Source organism: Silene latifolia, chromosome 3, assembly GCF_048544455.1.
Source record: "Silene latifolia isolate original U9 population chromosome 3, ASM4854445v1, whole genome shotgun sequence".
In the NCBI taxonomy this organism is placed as follows: Eukaryota; Viridiplantae; Streptophyta; class Magnoliopsida; order Caryophyllales; family Caryophyllaceae; genus Silene; species Silene latifolia.
Genome location: NC_133528.1, coordinates 43,354,689 through 43,377,396, shown reverse-complemented (window position 1 = coordinate 43,377,396; position 22,708 = coordinate 43,354,689). Strand labels below are relative to the sequence as shown.

General features: G+C 38.2%; 1 protein-coding gene across 1 annotated transcript; it reads right to left on the bottom strand.

Moving 5' to 3' along the window:
• Positions 1 to 16,757: 16,757 nt before the first annotated feature.
• On the bottom strand, positions 16,758 to 21,979 carry LOC141647595 (NADH dehydrogenase [ubiquinone] 1 alpha subcomplex subunit 1). The gene is made up of 3 exons (XM_074455849.1): positions 21,788 to 21,979; positions 21,597 to 21,698; positions 16,758 to 17,054 (listed from the first exon to the last, which is right to left on the bottom strand). The coding sequence occupies exons 1-2, from the start codon at positions 21,893 to 21,895 to the stop codon at positions 21,603 to 21,605; spliced, it is 204 nt and encodes a 67-aa protein (XP_074311950.1). The 5' UTR covers positions 21,896 to 21,979; the 3' UTR covers positions 16,758 to 17,054; positions 21,597 to 21,602.
• Positions 21,980 to 22,708: the final 729 nt, after the last annotated feature.

Here is a 22,708-nt window from a genome sequence, read left to right as displayed (position 1 = left end):
CCGTGTCTAACCTATTGCCGCCTAGCCATAAATCGCCTACATCCTAGCACAAGCTATTTAGCTACTCATGGCGAAGGTAAAAACAACAATAAAACTTATGACTATTACGGAATTCATACTTAAGATAAATAACAACAACGATGAAGCGATAATTGGCTTGGGAATGCTAACTATCAATTCTATACTAATAATAAAAGCAATAAATAATAAACTGAATACTAGGGCGTAAGAGATACCGAAATTCAAGAGGAAAGATTAAGAACGAAAGAGCAGAAATTCCAATGCAAAAGTCGATATATCAAACCCTAATTACTCGGAAAATAATCTAAAACTATTGTGATCTGAAACTTAATGTATTCTCTGATGAAAATTCGATATGCTGCTGTTACGTTATATAGGAACTAACGCAACAACCTATTCCAAAACCTAAAACTTCACGGGCTTTCTAAATCTCGCCTGAATCGAAGTCCGGTCGATCGACTACTCAGGATGGTCGATCGATCAATATCGCAAAAACAAAGAGCTTCGGGAACCGAGCCTTGGTCGATCGATCAATAAGCTGGTCGATCGACGGATTAGTCGCTACTCGACTTCTTTAAACTCGTGGATTCGTCTTTCGGGCCTTGGATTGCGCACCAAGCTTGTTCCTTAAGCGGTTCCTTAACGTCATTTGCAATGCAGATTACTCGGGAACAGATTCGGCTTGATTTCCCGCTAAATTCTCCACATTTCTGCAATAAAGTACAAAAGCACGAAAGTAGAGGAAAATAGAGAAATATGGGCATATATAGCACAGTTGAGCTCTGAAATGCGTGTAAAAAGAGATGTAAAACATCATATAAATGACACGCATCAGAGACATCGGACCTCCTGACTAAAAGACGTCGTGACAATAATAGGTCACGGTCTGACAGGTCCGCCAGGAAACAGAACTCGGCGGGCGCCGGGGGGAGTTCGGGAACGTACTACCAGAAGCGGTACAATGACCATACCCCCCTGGTCGTGTCTGCCGCCGAGGTCTTCGCCCTGAGCAAGAACGAGGGCCGGAAGTGGGAAAGGCCTCCCAAGCCGAAGGGGGACGGTGACACGAGCCAGTACTGTGAGTACCACGGCCACACCGGTCACCTTACTGACAACTGCCGGCATCTGAAGAATGCCATTGAAGAGCTGATCCGGAAGGGGAGCCTTGGCAAGTATGTCGCCAAAGGCCAAAAGACTGATGCCGGCGGTCCAAATAAGAAATCCGTCTTTGAACGGATAGGAGTGATCCATGTTGTCATCGGGGGCAACGAAACGGTGGGTCCGCTCATGGGCACAAACGGCACTGAACGAGCATGTCGGGCCATCAACTTTGTGCCCAAAACAGCGATCCCCGCTTCCAACGTCCCCGATATGACTATTGGGAAGAAGGACTACGAGGGAGTCATCGCCCCTCACAAATACCCACTTGTAGTCCACTTGGACATATCCAACCACCTGGTCAAGAGGTGCCGATTGACACAGCGCCTACACGAACATCATGTTCAGGAGTGCTTTCTCAACCTCGGTCTCAAGATTAAAGATTTGAGCCCCCGCACCAATCCGTTGTACGCTTTTTCCGGGGCCGCCTGGTGCCCCCAGGGTTGATCGGTTGCCGTGATGTTCGGCGAGGGAGATGCGGCTAAGAATGTCCTAGCTGAGTTCGTGGTCATCGACGGCTCGTCCGCCTACAACGTTCTCATAGGCCGAGTCACTCGAGCGAGGCCGACGCAGTGATGTCCATCCGGCCCCGACACGATGTATGTCTCGGACCGGGGGGAAGCGCATAAGCTCGTCTCCAAGGACGAGAAGGACGAGGTGGTCAACATCCAGATATCTGCCAGGGGGTGCAACATGCAATCCCTCAAAGTGGCAAAGAAGTCAGCGAAGGGGAAAAGCCCATCCTTACAACAGGAGGGCAACCTCATGGATGCAACTGACGGCTAACTGGGAAGGCCCCTACAAAGTGGTTAAAGAAATGAGGCCGGGTACATACCGGCTGACAGACATGGAGGATAGGCCTTTGATGAGCCATTAGAACATTGACAATCTCGGGAAATACTTTGTATAACGGCGGAGGTGCCCAAGACAACTGTGGGCACCCCGACGCATGTTTATATCTAATGAAGAATCGTCCAAGTTTTCCGTCAAAGTGTTCATTTCCCCCCCATAGTCACTATCAAGAAGCAGACGCCACGGCAGTCACCCCAAGAGGTAGACGCCACGGCCGTCACTATCAAGAAATTGACGCAACGGCAGTCACCCCAAGAAGTAGACGCCACGGCAGTCACCCCAAGAGGTAGACGCCACGGCAGTCACTCCAAGAGGTAGACGCCACGGCAGTCACTATCAAGAAATAGATGCAACGGCAAATCACCCCAAGAAGTAGACGCCACGGCAGATCACCCCAAGAGGTAGACGCCACGGCAAATACACTCCAAGAGGTAGACGCCACGGCACCACTATCAAGAAATAGACGCAACGGCAATCACCCCAAGAAGTAGACGCCACGGCAGTCACCCCAAGAGGTAGACGCCACGGCAGTCACTCCAAGAGGTAGACGCCACGGCAGTCACTATCAAGAAATAGACGCAACGGCAGTCACCCCAAGAAGTAGACGCCACGGCAGTCACCCCAAGAGGTAGACGCCACGGCAGTCACTCCAAGAGGTAGACGCCACGGCAGTCACTATCAAGAAATAGACGCAACGGCAGTCACCCCAAGAAGTAGACGCCACGGCAGTCACCCCAAGAGGTAGACGCCACGGCAGTCACTCCAAGAGGTAGACGCCACGGCAGTCACTACCAGCGCAGTTGATACTCGCGAAAGCGATCAACATGCCTTAGAAACGTTAAACACAGTTGAGATACGCATTCTAAAATGCCCAGCCGAGGCGTAAACAAAAGAAGCGCTCAATTAATAACGTAAGAAGACAACTCGATTTAAGACAAGATAAGACCTCGGCCAAGCCAGAGGCAAAATAAGCAAACTCTTATTAAAAATGATAACGGGTTACAAGTGAGGAGAATACAGACGACGGCCGTCCCCATAGGGATAAGCCAAAACACAACCCACCAAAGTTGTACAAAATACAAGGAAAAGAAAAGCAAAAGGTTACAGACATATCATTTAAGCGCCAAAAAATGGCAGGGAGGAAAAGGCTTAATAATTGGCCCCCGAACAGCTGAAGCTATCCGAGATGCCGGGTGAGCCTGGTGACGATCGCCCGTCTCCCTATGCCTGTTCTTTTCGCCATCGCGTTATCGAGCTGCTAGCAAGACTCTTTAATGGGCGACCCGGAAGTCTGTCTTGCGATCTCGGCTTTCTCAGCACCTCGGCCTCGGCCTTCTTGGCGCCTCGGCCTCGGCGGCCTCAAATGCCTTCATCCTCTCGGCTTCCTCCTTGGCCGCCTTAGTCTTCTCAGCAAGGGCTGCCTTCTCCGCGGCCACCTCTTCCTCCTTCTTCACCCTTACCTCCTCCTTGGCCTTCTCCTCCGCGGCTTTCTCCTTAGCTTCGAGCTTGTCATCAAACATCTCGTCAAATTTGTCCCATGGAAAGGAGCCATCAAGAGGGAAGAGCTCCCAATCACTTCCCTGGCGCTTCTTCGGCCAGTCCCGTATTGGGCGCACATGTTAGGGAGGATAACGGTTTGGAGCGTCTCAATGTCCTCCTCCCTTTGGGTGATGATAGCATCCTTGTTCCGAACCACCTTCCCCTGGGCCTGAAACATGCCCCTCCATTCGTCCCTCTGCGTACGGTAAAGGTCGGCGTGCTTCTGAACAAGGTCACGCCCCTCCAGCAGCTTAGCAGCTTCAGCCGCCGCAGCCTCGGCCTTGGCTCTCTCAAAGAAGGACCTCCTTTTCAAAGATCCTCCCCGAGTTTTCTCTCAAAGACGGACGCCTCCTCGGCCTCGCCTTTGGCCCTCTCGACTTCCTTGTTCGCAGCGTCGAGTTTGATCCTGAGCCGCTCGAGCTGTGGGGCAGCTTCAGCAATGGCCTTCTCTTGCTCCACAATAAGAGCACCGGCCGTATCAACCCACTTCGACAGCCACCCGGCCAAACTTAGGCCCTCCGACTTAATCTGTAAGGGGGTAGGCTGAGGGTAGGAGGTGACAACGGTGGCATCTTGACCACTTGCCTGCCCAGTTTTCTTCTCGGCACGCCGTTCAATAGTGTGACCGGTAGACGGCAGCGGTTGATCTACAAAAATTCAATTAAAGCATCCGTGTCAACATACATGGACATACCGGAGAGCTCGTCATCGAACGCCTAATGAACCGCTAAGTCCGAGCCACAGGATAGATCCGCACCGTGCTTGGCCTTCTTGGTCGGAGGACGCATTTCCTTGCCGGCAGCAGAGAGAGAAGCGAGCGGCGGGGGCAGCTCTTTCCTTTTTTTACGGACAAGGGGAGACCCCTCCGCATCGGAGTCCCCCCATTGGTAATGTCAACGATCACCACCGTCTCCTTCTCGGGTCAAGGGATGGGAGTGGAATCGATGTCGACGCCGTCGCCGCCGAAGACTTTGTTTTCCGCGTTCGGCGCGGCATGTTACTAGCAACCTTCGCCGGGCCACCTCCACATTCAAGCCTTTCACTGATCCATGAGATCATTCGGCGACGTTCGCGATCACGGGCCGAGCCTTAGGATGCAAATCAAAGAACGGTCTTATCCTTGTGCGCCCCATTCTCCTGAGGATATCCTCGATAGGTCCGGTCCAAAGTGGTCTGCAAAGGAAACAAAGCAAGAGTTAAGTAGAAGAAATAAATCAAAGTTCAAGAAACAAAAACATTGAGAGCAGAGATGGGCCTCACACCGACCCCACTCACCCCGTGCTAGGGCCGGTATGAGGCCGACATGGAGAGCGACTCATCCCGAAGAATGATCTCGCGTTGGGGGAATCCATCTTTTCGGCACCCCACTCTTGTCCGCCTCAAAAGCCTCATCGCCAGACTTTCTCATCCGCACTAAGAAGGACCTTGTCAAGCGTCCATCTTAAGCTTACTCCGGGTGACCCATTTGTCATGCTCCGCCTTAGTCTCGCACCGCAAATTAACTTGGTGCTGGAAGAACCGGGGCAGCGGATAGTCATCCGGCACCTCAACATACACCCACCGATCTTTCCAGTCCTTGCAGGAGGAAAGCTTATCAACGGAGACGTAACCCGGCTCCATCTGCACGCTGTACCATCCGACGCGGCCGGGAAATGACGGCCGAAGGTGGTGAAGCCGACGGAATAAATTAACCGTTGGGACCTCCCCCTTGAAGAGACAGAGCCAGACAAAGCCGACTATGGTTCTAATAGCCAACGGGTGCAGCTGGGCCACGGCGACGTTCATGGCTCTAATGATGGCCATAACGTAATTATTCAGCGGAAACCGGAGCCCGTACTCCAGGTGCCGGATGTACACGCCGGTGCAACCCGAGGGAGGGCAACAGACGGCCTGACCCTCCTCAGGGATAACAATTTTGTACCCCCTGCCGAAGTAGAAATGGCCCTCGAAAAGTGTTTCGCCGGAACAGCTGGCGAACTTATGGGTCCAAGCACGGTCAGGGCGGACCTTACAAGGGTCGCCGTGATCCATGATGTACTGCCTCCCCTCATTAGGACGAGCCCTTTCAGCATCATCACCGTCATCATCATCATCCTCCCAACCCTCCAAAGCTTCTGGATCAACTTCGGGAGAAGGAGACCTAGGGCCCCCAGACCTTATCGGGATGGCGTCTAGTATCTCCTCCTCATCAAGACACAACGGGGAACCCCCCGGCGCACGGTTACTAGGACCGGCATCAGCAGAAGACATGATTCACAACGAAAACTTAACAATGAAAAAGTTAAAAAATTTGTTGGTTTACCTTGAAGAAAAGTGCTACGTCGGGGTAACGATTCTGAAAGCTAGAGAGAAGTTTCGTCAAAGAGGGCTAGAAAGAAGAAAATTTTTGAGAAAATGAAATTGGTGGCCAATTTCAGGGACTAACTGCCCTATTTATAGGGGAAAGCCCATGAAGAAGGACCAATCAGGGCACACCCATGAAACGTCGACCAATCAACAACGTACACGTGTCGGACATGCAACCACGGAATGTCAATCGTTGCAACAGCTTGAACGTCAATCAACGCAATGCGACCAAGCGTCTTCAACACGCCCCTTCATATCTCTTTGCCTATTCATCTTCCTCAACAAATTCCTAAGTATCCGTTCTCCGCCGCCACATGATCAACCAAGCTTGTCAAGACCTACTGGGGCAATCAAAAGCACGCGGCACTCACAACCTCGGTCTCGGCCAGCACCACTTTCTTTTCCACATCTGATGTCCATTACACATCCATGTGGAGGGGGGATATGGTACGGCATAAGCAGAACCAAGCCGGGGCAGGAAAATTTTCAAACTTACACAGAATATACGCTCAACATACATCGGAGCCCATACCACGGCATAGACTACGCTGGGGGCAAATTGATGGGGCATATTCTGCACCCGCTGACCAAGTCAACACATTGAGCAAGGTCAAAGATATCCACAAAGAAGTCAACGACTTAGACAAATTAACCGACGCACCTGTCGGCTGTCTCTTGGGTCCCTACTGGGACAACTAGCCACCGGGCACACATCCGCGAACTCATATCCAAGACCCCTCGGCGGCGAGTCAACAGGGCCCGCCGGCCTGCCATGGGTCCCTCGGCCGAGGGTAGATAAGTCTTTCCACCTGCTAGCCACTTGGCCACTTGGCCACTACGTGACAAAAGGTGAAAGTCTATAAATACTCCTCAACTCTCATTGAGGAAGGGATCCACAAATTAACCTAAGAATCACTATTCATCTGGTAATATCTTCCTTATCTCTCTACAATATATACTTCGCCAAGTAACACAACTTATCTCTTAAGTTTACTGACTTGAGCGTCGGAGTGAGTTCGCTCGGTCCAAAGCCGAGCCCTCAGTTTGTTCATTGTTTCAGGAGACCGAAAGGAGGGTTCAACAAAAGACGTCATTCTACAAGCACGGGTGGTAACAAATAACTGCTCTGGAATTACACCCGGAACAAAATTAGTGACCAATTACGTTACAATGAAATTTCACCTACACCTTAAAAGGGTATATTTATCTTGAATTGATTGTTTAACACTAATTTGGCGTAAAATCGTTTTAAACAAGATCAACTGTATAAACAATTTTTTTTAAAAAAAAAAACCCTAATCGAGGGACTAAATTCACATTCCCAAATCACGTTGCACAAGACCATCATTGTTTGGGAATACCGCATCAGACCAAATCCGCTTTCCTATAGACCACAGAGTAAGATGCGCTAACTCATGAGCAACCCTATTAAAAATTCTACGAACATACGAAAATGAAATAGCATCCAAATAACTACATGACGACAAAATAACATAATAAATCAAACAAATATCGCTTCTACCGTGCTTCTTCTTCTTCAGATCGTTAATCACGTCTAGACAATCGCTTTTATTGACCACCCTTCTTCCCCTCCTGCGCTTAGCTTCCTAAATGCCGTGAAGAACTGCCACTACCTCAGCGATCTTGGGTTCCATCGTCACTTGGATCTGTACCACCACTGCCCACGCCATCTTCCCCATCTCGTTGCGACACACCATACCGCACCCAAAACCTACACCTTCCATAATCTCCGCATCTACGTTAATCTTCAACCAGCCAGCCTCTGGCTTTGTCCATCCCCTCGCCTCACCAGCCTCCACCTCTCCTCTCCTCAGCACCTCCACTTCTCCCCTCGACTCCCTAATTTCCCAAATAATCTCTTGTACTCGTTGAATCACCCAATCCCTTCTCCACTCTCCATCTTCAAAAATAGCTTTGTTACGCCGCTCCCATATCGCCCAACATTCCACCATTAGCTCTACGCACTCCTTCTCACACATACCTCACCCAACAATTTTTTTTTTTTTTTGGGAAATTGTAAGCTTCTTGTTAGAATAAGAAATAAACCACCCTTACATCAATTTACGGCATACTCACCATGACTATCCTACATTTACATATCTCATCCAACCATTAATTCGTACCCCTATGCTTGCTAACAATACGACAATTACTAAGCCTCATACAAACTTCATTACAAACCATAGTTACTAATACCTCAGGCCTCATAACCATACTATCTACTCTGCTTCTATTCCTACACCACCAGATCATTGACATCAGGTTTGACAAAATCATAGCAACCACCTTCTTCTTACACAGAGACCGAACCACCACTCAATACATTGTTGATCAGGTAACTCCACCTTGCACCAGGTTGCAATCTGGGTCCTGCATATGTTAACTGTAAACACATTTGAAAAAGAGGTGTTCATGATCCTCTTCCTCAAGTCCACACAAATAACACAAATTGCTTTGCACTATCTGCAACTATCTGCATCCTCTGAAACCTGTCCTGGATTAAGAGTCTTTGCTGAGCAATGAGCCATACCAAGAACTTATGTCTAGGTATCATCCAGTTCATGTTCACCCAAGAAAACCATGAAATAGTTTCCACATTAGGTATGAGCCAGTCATACCCCTATTATTAGAAGTAGGGGTATGACTCGCCCAACAATTATTAGAAGTGTTAATTTCGATCATTTTTTTTATATAAAATTCATATTTTATAGGATGATTTAAAGAGGGTAATAATAGAAGTTGTAAAATGTAAAAAGTAGAGAAATGTATGTCATGGCAAATCATCCCCTATATACTAAAAGAATAGGTGTTCTCAAAAAATTTTCCTCCAAAAACATATTCCTAAATAAGGAAACTAATGACAATTATAAGTGCATTCACTAAATAAGAAAACTAATTATTATACGATCCTTCAAACTAAAAGAATAAGTATTCTCACAATTTTTCCCTCCAAACAGCAATTCTTAAACAATGAAACTAATGACAATTAAGTGCATTCACTAAATAAGGAACTAATTATTATTATCTTTCATTAAAATTAATATTTTCATCAAATTGTATTATTTTTACAAAACTTTAAACTATAATCTATAATATAAATATAAATAAAATTTATATAAAAGTATAAATTGCTAAATCATTTATTGATACTATTTGTTGAGAATATTTTGACCCATACTATGTATAAAACAAAATTGTTAATCGTTATTATTAATTGCGTGATTAAAAAAATGAGAGATTGAAATCATAAGCTTTGTAGTATAATAAATATTTTTTTTTAAAAATACATTTCAGTGCATTACTCAATTCTCTTGATTAATTTTTAATTCCAATTTTTTTCTCAAAGCAAAATACAATGCTGAGAAATTTGAACAATTAGAGAGATACCACTATTTTATAGGTAATTTACTAAAATTAAAAAACTTTACATACCGTGTTTTTATTACACGGGATCTAAACTAGTAATAATAATAAATAACTAATGGAATAAGGTAAATGAAATAAAATGCAATATTATTGTTTTAAGGGAGTTCTAACGAACGGCGAATTTAATACTGGCGGATTTGAACTCAAGTTATAAGTTTCACATCTCACACGACTTTACCAGGTACGATAGCTAATATATGTAAAGACTCAAATAAAATTAGTATTATTTACTTTCTTTTAAAAAAAATAATAAAGTGTTGAATACATGTACTATATAAGTATCTCACATAACCTAATAAAGTGATGTTGCTTAGAATACGACGATATAAGCTAACTTTAAAATTGTCTTTAAAAAAATTGTCTTATTGTCAATTGAAAATGTTTAGGAGCTTGGCGAGGATTTTTTTTTTTCTTTCTTTTGATGACTAGCTTGGCGAGGAATTGACTAAGAAAATCGGAGACTCCTATGGAGTTTTTTTTACGTTATTGCTCTTTCAAGTACGATGTTTACTCTTTTACGGATTTTTTGTCATAATTTTTCCATGCTTTGCCCTTCTTCTAACCAAAAAAAACACACACAAATTTTTCTCCCCCTTCTTGTCAAAATTAATCGGGTAAATTAAATCTAACCTAAATTAAAATAGTATGAATTTAATTCTCATATTATCCAAGAAATCATTCAAACTTAATTAATCATCTGATTAATGACGTCTCAGAAGATTCGGTAAACCTTAATTCGTGCAATTTGGGGAATAATCACACATTAAATGATGTAAGTAGGGTTTATGGTTCATCGACTATTGAGGCGAATCCGGACCCGAATTCTTCCACGGGTTCGAATTTGGGATGTTCGAAGAGTAATTCCAGTGTTTATTCAGGTAATTCTTGTGGTCGTGATGTTGCTTCGTCGCATTTGTTGATTAATAATATAAATATTAATGAGAGTGCGATTAATTCGGATTTAAGCCAGCAAATTACTGAGATTGAAGAGGCAAAAACTAGTAATCAGAGGTATGAGAATGACTATAGCAATGATAGTAGTAGTAAATGTGTGTCGAAGTCGAAACGGAAGAAAGAAATTGAGAAAGATCATGCTGCTGAAACTAGGAGTAGTAAGGTGGGTGGCGGGTATAAAGGGCGGGCCTGATTGGCGGTGTGTGGAGGATGGAACGGTGGGACATGGGACGACGCTGGTTGTTGGGTGGTGGTGAATGGTGATTGGTGGTGGTTAATTGGACGGATGAAATTGAAAGATTAATTGAGTAAATTGTAATTGTTGTTGAAATAGAAGGATATAATGGTCATTTATGTCCATAATTGAGTAAATCATGTCCATGAATGAGTTATTCTTTATTCTTTAGAGGACAACTACACTTGCAATATTGATGAAAATTGAATTATGCATTAGACACAAATTCATGTGTAGAATGATTTATAATTTTATACTAACTATTTATAGTTTACTCCAATATGATATGGATATGCATATTAAAAATATATATAAACTCTTATATAATAACACGATACTACCTAAATTATTACTCCCTCCATTCAATTTCACATTACAAGTTTGCTTTTTTACGTTTGTCAACGCGTGTTTTACGCGGTAAATATCTTTAGCTACGTATTTGCAGAAATTATAAAAGTTAGATATTCTTAATCAATACTATATATATTAAATCCATAAACCAATGGACTTCAATGTAATTAAAGAAAGTTATACAAATTAATTATACTATATAGTTTTAAATCACTAGCACCGTGTGATGGACCCGATTAAGGGATCTCAATGCAAATATTATATAGTTTGGGTTAAAATTAAATTATATAGAAGTTTGGTAATTTTCCTAAATATTTGTAAGAGACTAAACATGATCAACCTCCTTAAAATAAAATAACTAATTAAGATGGTCAATTTCCTTAAAATAAAATAATTAATTAAGATGGTCAACTTCAAGGAGACTAAAAGAAAGAAGATGCTTGGTAATTTTCCTAAATATTTATAGAAGACTAGAAGATGGTCAATTTTCTTAAAATAAAATAATTAATTAGTATAAACATGCACACTTATGGTATTAATTATTATCATAAAATTATATATTAAATTTAAAATCTATGCAATTTTATTAAATTTTATAGTTTATTAGATGTATAGAGATGTTAATTATTTAACATACAAAAATATAATATAAGTAGGTTATAAATAATTCAAGTTAGAATCCATAATATATAATATTGCATAATTCTTTCGATTTGATTTAATGCATATATGTAATATATCTATATAAATATATAATCCTCTTAAAATTGCACGCCTAAGTAGTAAAAGTAATTTCGTCAGTAAAGAAAAGAATTGTAGTAACATTGAATATAGTTATATGATAGTAATCACTCATTTGAATAGTAAAAGTAACAATATTATCAGCGAAATTAGTGAAAGTGGTAGAAACAACAACGGGGGTAGTGAAATAATCAATATTAATGCGGCAATAGTGAAAGTAATAATAATTACTGCGGGAGTAGTGAAATTATTAATATTAATGCGACAGTAGTGACAATAACAATAATTACGGCGGGAATAGTGAAAATAACAATGATTACGGGCAAGAAGTGAAATCTTATTACTATTGTTTCATTAATAAGAGTAAAATATTAATAGTGGGAGTAGTGAATTTGTCTCAAAATTTATTTTATCGTAATTTTAGGATATGTCATAGAAAAATATATTAATGATAAATTTATGGCTTATGCAATTTTAAGTAATTTTATTTCATGAAAAAAAAATTAATGGTAAGTAGAGGTAGCCCGAGCGAAGCCGGGCACCAATACTAGTGTGCTTCTAAAGACGAATCAAATAAGATCTCACATGAATATATTTTCACTTATATATCGAGAGAAAAATAAAATTGAATGTTAACTTGTAAATAGTGTACAAAAGAGAAACTAATATGAAGCACTCGCTCTCCAATCCTCCGTCAAATCTTGAAGTCACACCCATGACTCACCTCATTGGCTCTTTAGAAAATTTCATGAAAGGAAATAATTTTAACATTTTATTATTTGTATCATTGTATATTTGTATGTGAAGTTTCACGCGGTATGATTAATAATATAAACTAGGTTTGGTGCCCGGCTTCGCCCGGGCTACCTCTATTTACCACAATGAAATAAACTATGTTAGAGTTGTCTAACTCACACGTTTACTATTATTAATATATTTTTTTATGCTATATCTTGTAATCATGATAAAATGTAAAATTTATTTTCAAGTTATGAGACACGTTCACTACCCCACTATTAATATTATTACTTTTACGACATTCTTTGTTAATATCATTACGTTCACTACTCCCGTGGTTATTATTGTTTCTTTTACTACTCTATTTTTTTTTTTGTTAAATTCATTATTCCCGTTAATTTTATCCGGCCTATATTTAAATAAATAAAATATTTCCTTGAGTCGATTGGTTATTTAATTGTTCATACTTTTTCTCATTGTTACCACTGTTACTTTCACTACATTCGTTGTACATTCACTAATCCCACTGTCATTATTATAACGTTACTACTCCCACATTAATACCATTAATTTTATTAATCTCATTGCTGCTACTATTACTTTTACTACATCTTAATTTAATTTATAAATATATGATGATACTAATTAATTTCATAAGCGGGACATGTTAGTTTTAAGGAAAATCACTATATTATTGTGTTTTCTAAATTTAATTACTTTAATTTAATGTAGTTTCCATAAATATTCTTCATCAAGGCATCTTTAATCTATACTTTTAACTAAAACTATATAATATTTACATTAAGGTCCCTTTATTAGGTCCATCACACGGTGCTCTCGCCCGGGCTACCTCTACTTACCATTAATTTTTTTAATTAAATAAAATTACTTAAAGTTGCATAGCCCATAAATTTATCATCAATATATTTTTTTATGACATATCCTAAAATTACGATGAAATAAATTTTGAGACAAATTCACTACTCCCGCTATTAATATTTTACTCTTGTTAATGAAATAATAGTAATTACATTTCACTACTTGCCCGTAATCATTGTTACTTTCACTACTCCCGCCGTAATTATTGTTACTGTCAATACTGCCACATTAATATTGATAATTTCACTACTCCCGACGTAATTATAATTACTTTCACTATTGCCGCATTAATATTGATTTTTTCACTACTCCCGTTGTTGTTTCTACCACTTTCACTAATCTCGCTGATAATATTGTTACTTTTATTATTCAAATAAGTGATTACTATCCTATAACTATATCCACTGTTACTACAATTCTTTTCTTTACTGACGAAATTACTTTTACTACTTAGTCATGCAATTTTAAGAGGATTATATATATATAAAAATATATTACATATATGCATTAAATCAAATCGAAAGAATTATGCAATATTATATCTTATGGAATCTAACTTGAATTATTATAACCTACTTATATTATTATATTTTTATATGTTAAATAATTAACATCTCTATACATCTAATAAACTATAAAGTTTAATAAAATTGTATAGATTTTAAATTTAATATATAATTTTATGATGATAATAATTAATACCATAAGTGTGCATGTTTATACTAATTAATTATTTTATTTTAAGGAAATTGACCATCTTCTAGTATCTTCTTTCTATTAGTCTCCTTGAAATTAATCATCATAATTAATTATTTTATTTTAAGAAAATTGACCATCTTAATTAATTATTTTATTTTAAGGAAATTAGCCATGTTTTAGTCTCTTACAAATGTTTAGGAAAATTACCAAGCTTCTATATAATTTTATTTTAACCCAAACAATATAATATTTGCACTGAGATCCCTTAATCGGGTCCATCACACGGTGCTAGTGATTTAAAACTATATAGTATAATTAATTTGCATATCTTTCTTTAATTACATTGAAGTACCTTGGTTTCTGGAATCTATACTATATAATTAAAAGGCTAGACAAAAGCAATTAATTTTATTCCACATGTCACTAGCAATTAATTTAATTCCACATAAGATTAGCAATCAATTTACATTCTATACATTTTAATTATTTATATAATTTATTTATTAATTACCAAGCAAAAAAAAAGCAAAAAAAGAGTAGCAAAGAAATGGAAAAACAAAAAAAACGACATAAAAAAGAGTAGTTTATCATTCACATTGCACCCAGCCTCATCCAATTTCACTTCCAATTCCACCGACACCAAAATACCAACTTCACTCCCTTACTATTATCTATCTATGATCTATCTATCTATACAATTTACTTAAAAGACTACATAAACCATTTAATTTTATTTCACATGGCATTTCAATCCACATGACAGTTTTTAATCGATTAATCCATAATATATTATATTATTAATAATTATAATTAAAAGGGTAAAGTTAAACAAACGCTACCTAAAATATCTTTAAAATATATTTAAAAGGGTATCTAAATTAATGTGACATGGCAAATTAAAAGTGACGTGACAAATTAAATGTGACATAACAAATTAAAATTAACTCAACTATTTCTAAGAATATTTAAATTATTCCCTTTAAAAACAAAACCATTCATCTACCAATTTATGTGTTAACTCTTGATGACATTAACTTGGAGTGATAAGTGCATGTTCATAAATTACACTAAAAGTATATAATTGAAGAAGTTATTTGTTAATCACTCCCATCTTTTGGGTTTCTAATCCGAACAATCCATCTTTATATATATATATATATATATATATATATATATATATATATATATATATATATATATATATTTTATATATATATATATATACATCATCTAACACTCTACACAACCATCAACTATATTATGTGTATGAATTGTATGGATTTTCAATCACTTCTTTTAAATGGTATTATGTATCCACAAGTCATAAATCTTTGTATTGATCCAATAATTTTTCTTTTTAGCCACTATATTCGACGAGAAGCTCGTAATCCCTCACCCATCTCTAAATTCTACGCTAACATTAGGTGAATGAGCTTTAACCTTAATTTTTGTCTTTTGTCTCTTTTAATTGTAATTTTTATTATTAATACATTGTATTTGTAATGGTTATATCATTTTTCAAAGGTTATGTAATTGAAATTTTACGAGACAATGGTATTTAAGTATGACAATCTAAAGAACATATCAATTACGTGGGGTTTGCGATGGGTGGCAAATACCAAAAGTACTTCATATTTTGAAGTATATGGCTAAAGGTGAAAATTTTTGGAGAGATGACATACAATTTTGTATAATATTGTTTTAATATATAAAGTATTATGCATTAATGATGTAATTGTTGTTCTTAGTTTCGCAATTTATTATTTTACTAGCTACAATATTATGGGTGGTGTGAAATGTTAGTTTTGTCATAACAATTCTAATCGTATGTGTTGTTTTATTTCCTGAATTGTTGATACAATTTTAATATCTAATAATTAGTGAGGGTTCTCATTGACAATATTATAGTTTTGTGTAACAATTAAACTGTTGTACAAAAGATTAACTGACTTTATACAACCCTAAGAAGTTATAACTTAAAACATGAAAATCGTAAGTTGAGTTGATCGTAGTATGTTATGATATTAAATCACTAAAAACATTATGGTAGAAACAAAACATCCCGTGAATTTCACGGGCCATAAAACTAGTTAATATATAGTATTGATATCTTGATCTATCCAACATTATTGAGACCTAATAAAGTACGCCCTTTATTGAGACAATGTTAAATATCCACAATCACTATTTAATTATTTATAATTGCTTTCATAATTTCATGAGACCGAATTAAATTCACCCCTTTTTGCGACAAGGAAAGCTCATGGACTTTTTTTTTATCTGAGTCATTTGCAAAGCTGAGAAAATACATTTTTATTTAAAAATAAAAAAAATCAACCTAATTTCACATCTAGATTTGAATGAATATCCAATAATTTTCACCTTTGAAGGGTAAAGAAAGTGGGACAAATCCTCAGCATCCCCTTCGAATAAACAAAAATTCTCATTGAAGACGGACACTATCCGTCACAAGCTGAAGACGGATAGTGTCTCTCTCACAAAATACAAATGGATAGTGCAAGTGGGGGTGAAATGGATACCCCCACTTGCATTTTGTGAGAGGGTCACTATCCGTCTTCAGCTTGTGACGGATAGTGGCCGTCTTCAATGAGACGGACTATCGAATAAACGCACTTCCTTACCGTGTCGCTTGGGCAGTTCCTGTGTGATACCATGTTCCACAAGGACTAGTTTCGTTGTGTTTACACTACCATTTCTATTGAATCTTTGAGAGATTTGCCTCCATTCATTTTTAACTCATATAATTCAAAACAACGAGAAAGAGTCAACAAAACTATTGAAAGGCAAGTCACTGCCTTCGACCCCAGTTGAGTCAAAACAACCATTAAAGTTCCGCTTAAAGGGTTTACACCAATGGTTTGTCGAACATGAATGAACACGCAAATCTGTTGGTCATAATAAAAATGCAGTTTGTTCGTATTCAACAAACTCAGCTGTTTAATTACCAAGTTGGATACAAAGATGAACACAGGGAAGAAATATGAACTACCGGCAATCCACCAATGTCAGGATACAAGGTGCTTACACATTGATTAATCACACACTTATTTCGTCAAAGTCCCACGCCACTGTCCTGCAAATATTTAACAGAGATCCATAAATAAAATATCTATAAGGTTATCAAAAAAGGTTATATGAATATTTAAACACAACGGTTTCATTGTAAATTAGCCGCCATTCAACGCAATTCTCAACGCCATTCATTTTTGTGTCATCTAAAAACAATCACCACAGGAGTAAGGCGGTGAAGATCCAGGCCCCTTAAGCCTGCTATTTGCAAAATCCCTCAAGATACTTGGGATAATGACGTAATGTTGTTTAATTATGGGACTAACAAACATGTTTTATTAAAATTTCCTAAAAATAAAACGAGGGAAGAAATGTCGTGTCAAGTGTGTGTAAAAAATAGGAGGTGGTGGTCCTTACACATGCAACAACATAGAATATGCAAGTAACTAAAAACACGAAGGAAAGCATAAACCCCTCATAAAGAGCATACTTTACATTTCAATTCAATTGCCCATTGTTTGGATAAAGGGACTTGGAGATCTATTTTCCTACAAATCAAGTTATTATTCTTTTAGTAACCTTCTTTTAGTAACAAACCGCATTTTTGATAAGGGTGATGTCTTTAGTGGTTATTTTACAATATCTCAGCTTAGAACCTACAAGAGAGTTTTTCTCATGTCAAACTTAGAATATAGTACCACTGTGGGTAAAACAGGAATCAGAAACTGCTAATTTGAATACAATTTCAAAATGAAAGGTTAACCTCAGGCAATTGTGGCGGGTAGCAAAGAGCACAAAAACCAAATTTGGTTCGCCCATTTGCACTTAGCTGATTATCTCCGTAGTGGTAAATGATATCTTGCTTAAAAGGTAAAGTGATTGAGTGGTGATATTCATGACGTGTTCGAAACCCTTCAAAGTTGAAATTACCATGGTGGCTCCCTCTACAACCAAAATAAGTAAATATCTTACAGACAAACAGAATTACACCTGAAGCAATAAGTTCTCTCCGGTTTCTATGAGGGTGTTGGGGTTGTGGATTGTGGCAACAGTAGCAGGAGGGGAGGCTGCTCTTCCATATTAGAATTTGAAAGATCCAAACATCAAAGAAACCTTTAGTTGCCATCACGCATGAACAATAACAATGATTTTAACAGACAAACAAAGCCATTTCTAGCAATCATCATTATGCCTTTTATTTTGACACTTTCCAATTAGCAAGCAGTCAACATGGGTTAAGCTTTTTTCAAGAACATGAAAAAGAAAATAATGAGTTGTCAGCTTATAATCCCAAATCCCACGTTTGCGACAATGCATGAACATGCAAATGTATCATGTGGATGCTCAGAGCATTGAGCATACCCAATAAAAATCTCATTATGCATTCAACTAGACCTGTCAAAACATGACCGACCCGACCCGGGTTTTAGGCTCAAAGACCCGTAAATCTTGACCCGCAACCCGAAATGACCCGTTATTTTAGGGTCGAAACACGACCCGACCCGTTCGACCCGATGGGTCAATGATAAATCAAGAACATTATTAAAATTTTAATATTATATTTAAAATAATAAATATAAAAATAATTATTTTAATATTTTTAATTAAAAAATCAATTTTTTATAGCTTTTATATCATTAAATAATAAAATAATTATTAAAGCATTTTGACCCGTATTCTGACCATAACCCGACCCGAGACCCGACCCATATTTGACCCGACCCGACCCGCCTGCTTGACAGATCTACATTCAACTAAATAGGAATTGTTACTAAAATCACGTATTACTAAAAGGAAGATAACCATATGTCTAACCTATTAGGCAAACAAGGAAGACAATATTAGCGAATTAGGTTTATATACAGCACACAAAGTACCTCATGTCATGACAAAGGCTGAATACTTTGGTAAGCATTTACCAATCTATGAAGTTTTCTAATCCATAGAAATCTATTTATAAAGGGCTTTTACACTATGTGGGTGCCTTGAGTCAAAACAAACCAAGCCTCTTATGAAACAAATAGCACAACTACAATTCACTTATACCTTGAATAACTCACTTTTTCAAATCTTATACCTAAGATAACTTTCTTTAAAATCTTATACCTAAAATAACATTTTCTTCCAAACTTGATACCAAATCTCAAAAAAAGCCCTGAATTGACGATCTTGTCCTTACTAATTAAACGTCATCATCCTTTCCCCACCTATTAACCCACACATCCACGATTACCACCACTAAAAACCATCAAATTAGTAAGGACAAAATCGTCAATTTAAGGCATTTTTTAAAGATTTGGTATCAAGTTTGTAAGAAAATGTTATTTTAGGTTTAAGATTTTAAAGAAAGTTATCTTAGGTATACCAACACCACCACCACCAACACCAACAACAACACTATTTCAGCTCTCCTAGGAGAAGTGTCGGTATGGAATCCATACCCATGTCATGCTGTGTCAACATGGGTACGGCCTGAAAAGTGAAGGGTCAAAGTAACATGGAGTCCATAAGACAACAACATTACCCCCCGTGCCTCAATGGCTCCCATAGATTACGAGGTAAGGGGGGATCGATGCAGGAATATAAAAGGGCCCTTTTTCATATGGGTAGAATTTGGAGAACAAGGAGTTATATATGCAACTACAGTCTCCACCATGAGAAAAATATCTAACAAGAGTATCAACCGCTACAATATTGATGCATACAACAAGTCCAGAGATCTTATATATGCAGACTTGTATTTGGCAGGAGATAAGATTATACTCCTCATAAATTCAAAGGGATACATAACACCGACTTAGTTCATTATCTTGCCCTAGGTTGACACGCACGCACACTGCTGAAAAATTAGACTCCGGTTGTGGATGGTGGATTCTAAAATGTGGCACAGTTTCCTGATTAACTTTCACAACATCGTGCACGCCTCAATCAGCCCTCAACAACATTGCTCTATACATATTCCACATTTCCACAGTAAACATGTGCATCCAAAAACACTTTAGCTATCAATAATCTCCAAGATCCATAATCACCCGGTATCCTTCAAATGCAAAACTCAAAACTTTTCAATCACCCCTAAGAAGTCTACCGCCGTGATCATAACTCACTCACTCAGAACACCGAGTCTCAGACTAGCAGCGGTACGACGTTAAGGCAGCATAAGCATTCCTATAACTCGAATCCTTTTTCAATTTGTTTCTCACGAAACAGACAATTTCCTTCTGGTGTGGAAGACGCTGCAAGAGACATGCATTTACAAGGGAGGGGGGATTCAAATCCACGACCAAAACCTGATACAGGGTCAGAATATTCAAATTCTTGCGATTAGCATAATTAATTGACCGCGATATGAAAACCTCCAATCTTTACGTTTATTTATATTGAATGAGCAAACTATTCGAGTTTAAACTGAGCGAAAAAAACGAAAACTAAAGAGAGAACCAAATTACTCTTCTAATTCCCTTTTTCCAAGCGTGAACTTAAACTATTTAACAAGCACATGTTTATTGCTGAATCCTTTCCTTGAGACTTGACCTTAATATGCAATGACCTAAGATCTGTAATCATACTATAAGATAGGACTGCAACTTTAAGTAAAGGAGGCTGTAAAATATTCCTTAGGTAATAAACAAGTATCATAGATAAACTAAAGTTAGGATTTGTCAAATACGCATTGTTTACGACAGATCAACTAAAAACTCGTGTACCTCACTCGTTTTTCAACCGAATCAGGTGTGTAAGTACGTCTTAGAAAGCTAAGATCATACTAGTTTCACCTGAAAAAAATCATACATTCCAATAGATAGACTCATAGACCTCATCAAAGTTGACCCATGGAAAATTAGTGTCTCTAAGAGTAGGTTAGTATGTTTATTTCTAATCCAATTAGATGTAGTAATGTGTATGTCTACAGGTGTCTTCATCCAAGCCGAAATAGAATCATGTGTACTCCTAATCCAACTAGGAGTAATACAACAATCTTAATGTATATAGGAATAAGTCTTGCTCATAGTTTTACTTTCTAGCTTGATCAACTCAGGACCCATACAATTTCGGATTGAAATTGTTGACTTGATAACTATCCCATGTCATGTAAAGCCTGTAAATATGTTACATAAGGCTTAGTGTGCCAATTTTTCAATGCACTTGCCAGTAGAAAGAAACATAACATTTTCTAACTGGCTAATGCACATAAAGTACTGGAAATTACAGTATCATGACATGCGCTATTTATTAGAGTAGTCTCACCTATGTTACTCTGTCTCAGATGCATATCAAAATCAAGTGTCGGAGTAACATAGGTACTCACATAAATAGTGACCCCTCCTAATGACGGCACTTGTAATAGCCACAAAAAAATATATTACTTGACGATCAACCAACATGGAATTTGACAAAGCGACCATTTGGCAGCGAAGTAAGAATACATTTACACATTAATTATGGAGCTTTGCATCTAAAGCCTAGTTTGCGAGATTCAACATGCCAACAAGCAACAAGCAACGAAATGTACACTTGGGAAGCGAGAGTTGACAATATGAAGCAATAATCAAGAATACAAAATTAGGGATTAAAAGCCGAAAGGAAAGATGATAGAAAAACATACAGGGAATTACTGAGTCTTGGGAATATTAGAGCAAATCTCCATGATTTTTTTATCCCTCCTCTCCATAGCCACATCCCACATATCATTTCCGATGTGCTTGGGCTGCAAATTCATCAAAATAATCAATCAATAAAATGAAGAAAAAAGAAGAGATCTGACTGAAAAAAAAAAAAAAAGAGGGAGGGACAGACGCGGCCATGGTAGGCTTTGTGGATGTAGAATTGAGCGTTGCCCATAATACATAGCATTCCTGCAATTATTCCTAATGGTAGTGCTGCTTCTAGCCATTGCAACCTCATCTTTCTCTGATGAATTGTTGATGATGATGATTATAATTTCCCTCTTTTCAACTTGTCTTTCTCTCTCTCTTCGATTTTATGCTACTATTCTCTTGCAACTCTTCTTGTTCAGTTGGTTGATCGTCGCTATCAGCTTTTGGGCCTGTCATTTGAGTCCATAGTGGCTATCAGCTTTCAGGCCTGTCATGAATCTGGCAAACGGGTCAACGGATCAGATTCGAGTTGGGTTTATTCAGTCGTTCTCAGGTCCGGTATTATCTAGTTATACGTAGGGATAACCACCGATTTCCAACAATTTACATTATGGTCGGATTATATGGGGTCAAGGCAATTTGGTTTGGGTCAAGTTTTGTTTTTGGGTCGGTCAATTTTATCCGGTCTAGCTAGACTAATAAATAAGTCGACTGACTTTATCCACATACTCAAATTGGTTATGAGCTTTGAGATAACCTTAGGAGTTGAGTGGAGTTACTTCGGATCATTAGTTTGTTTCGATATGTCTTCCGTCATTTCAAGTTACTCAAGTTCGGTCATATAGATGTTTGTGAATCAACACCTTATTAAAAGTCTCTAAGACCTTCTACTATTCACAAAGTGAATAGTATGAATAGTGTTTGTTTTTTTTTCCTTTTTTTTTTTTTGTTTAGGAGAATGTATGTAGGTGTTGTTTGAACTTATTGTTTAACAAGTTACATTTTCAATTGGCCTTTTTCCTATTAAAATTTGGGCCTTAATTAGTTCCTTAACTTAGGCCATGTTCTTTTCTCGACTTATTTTCACCATTGATTCATTTCTCAAATTTCTATTGATTCG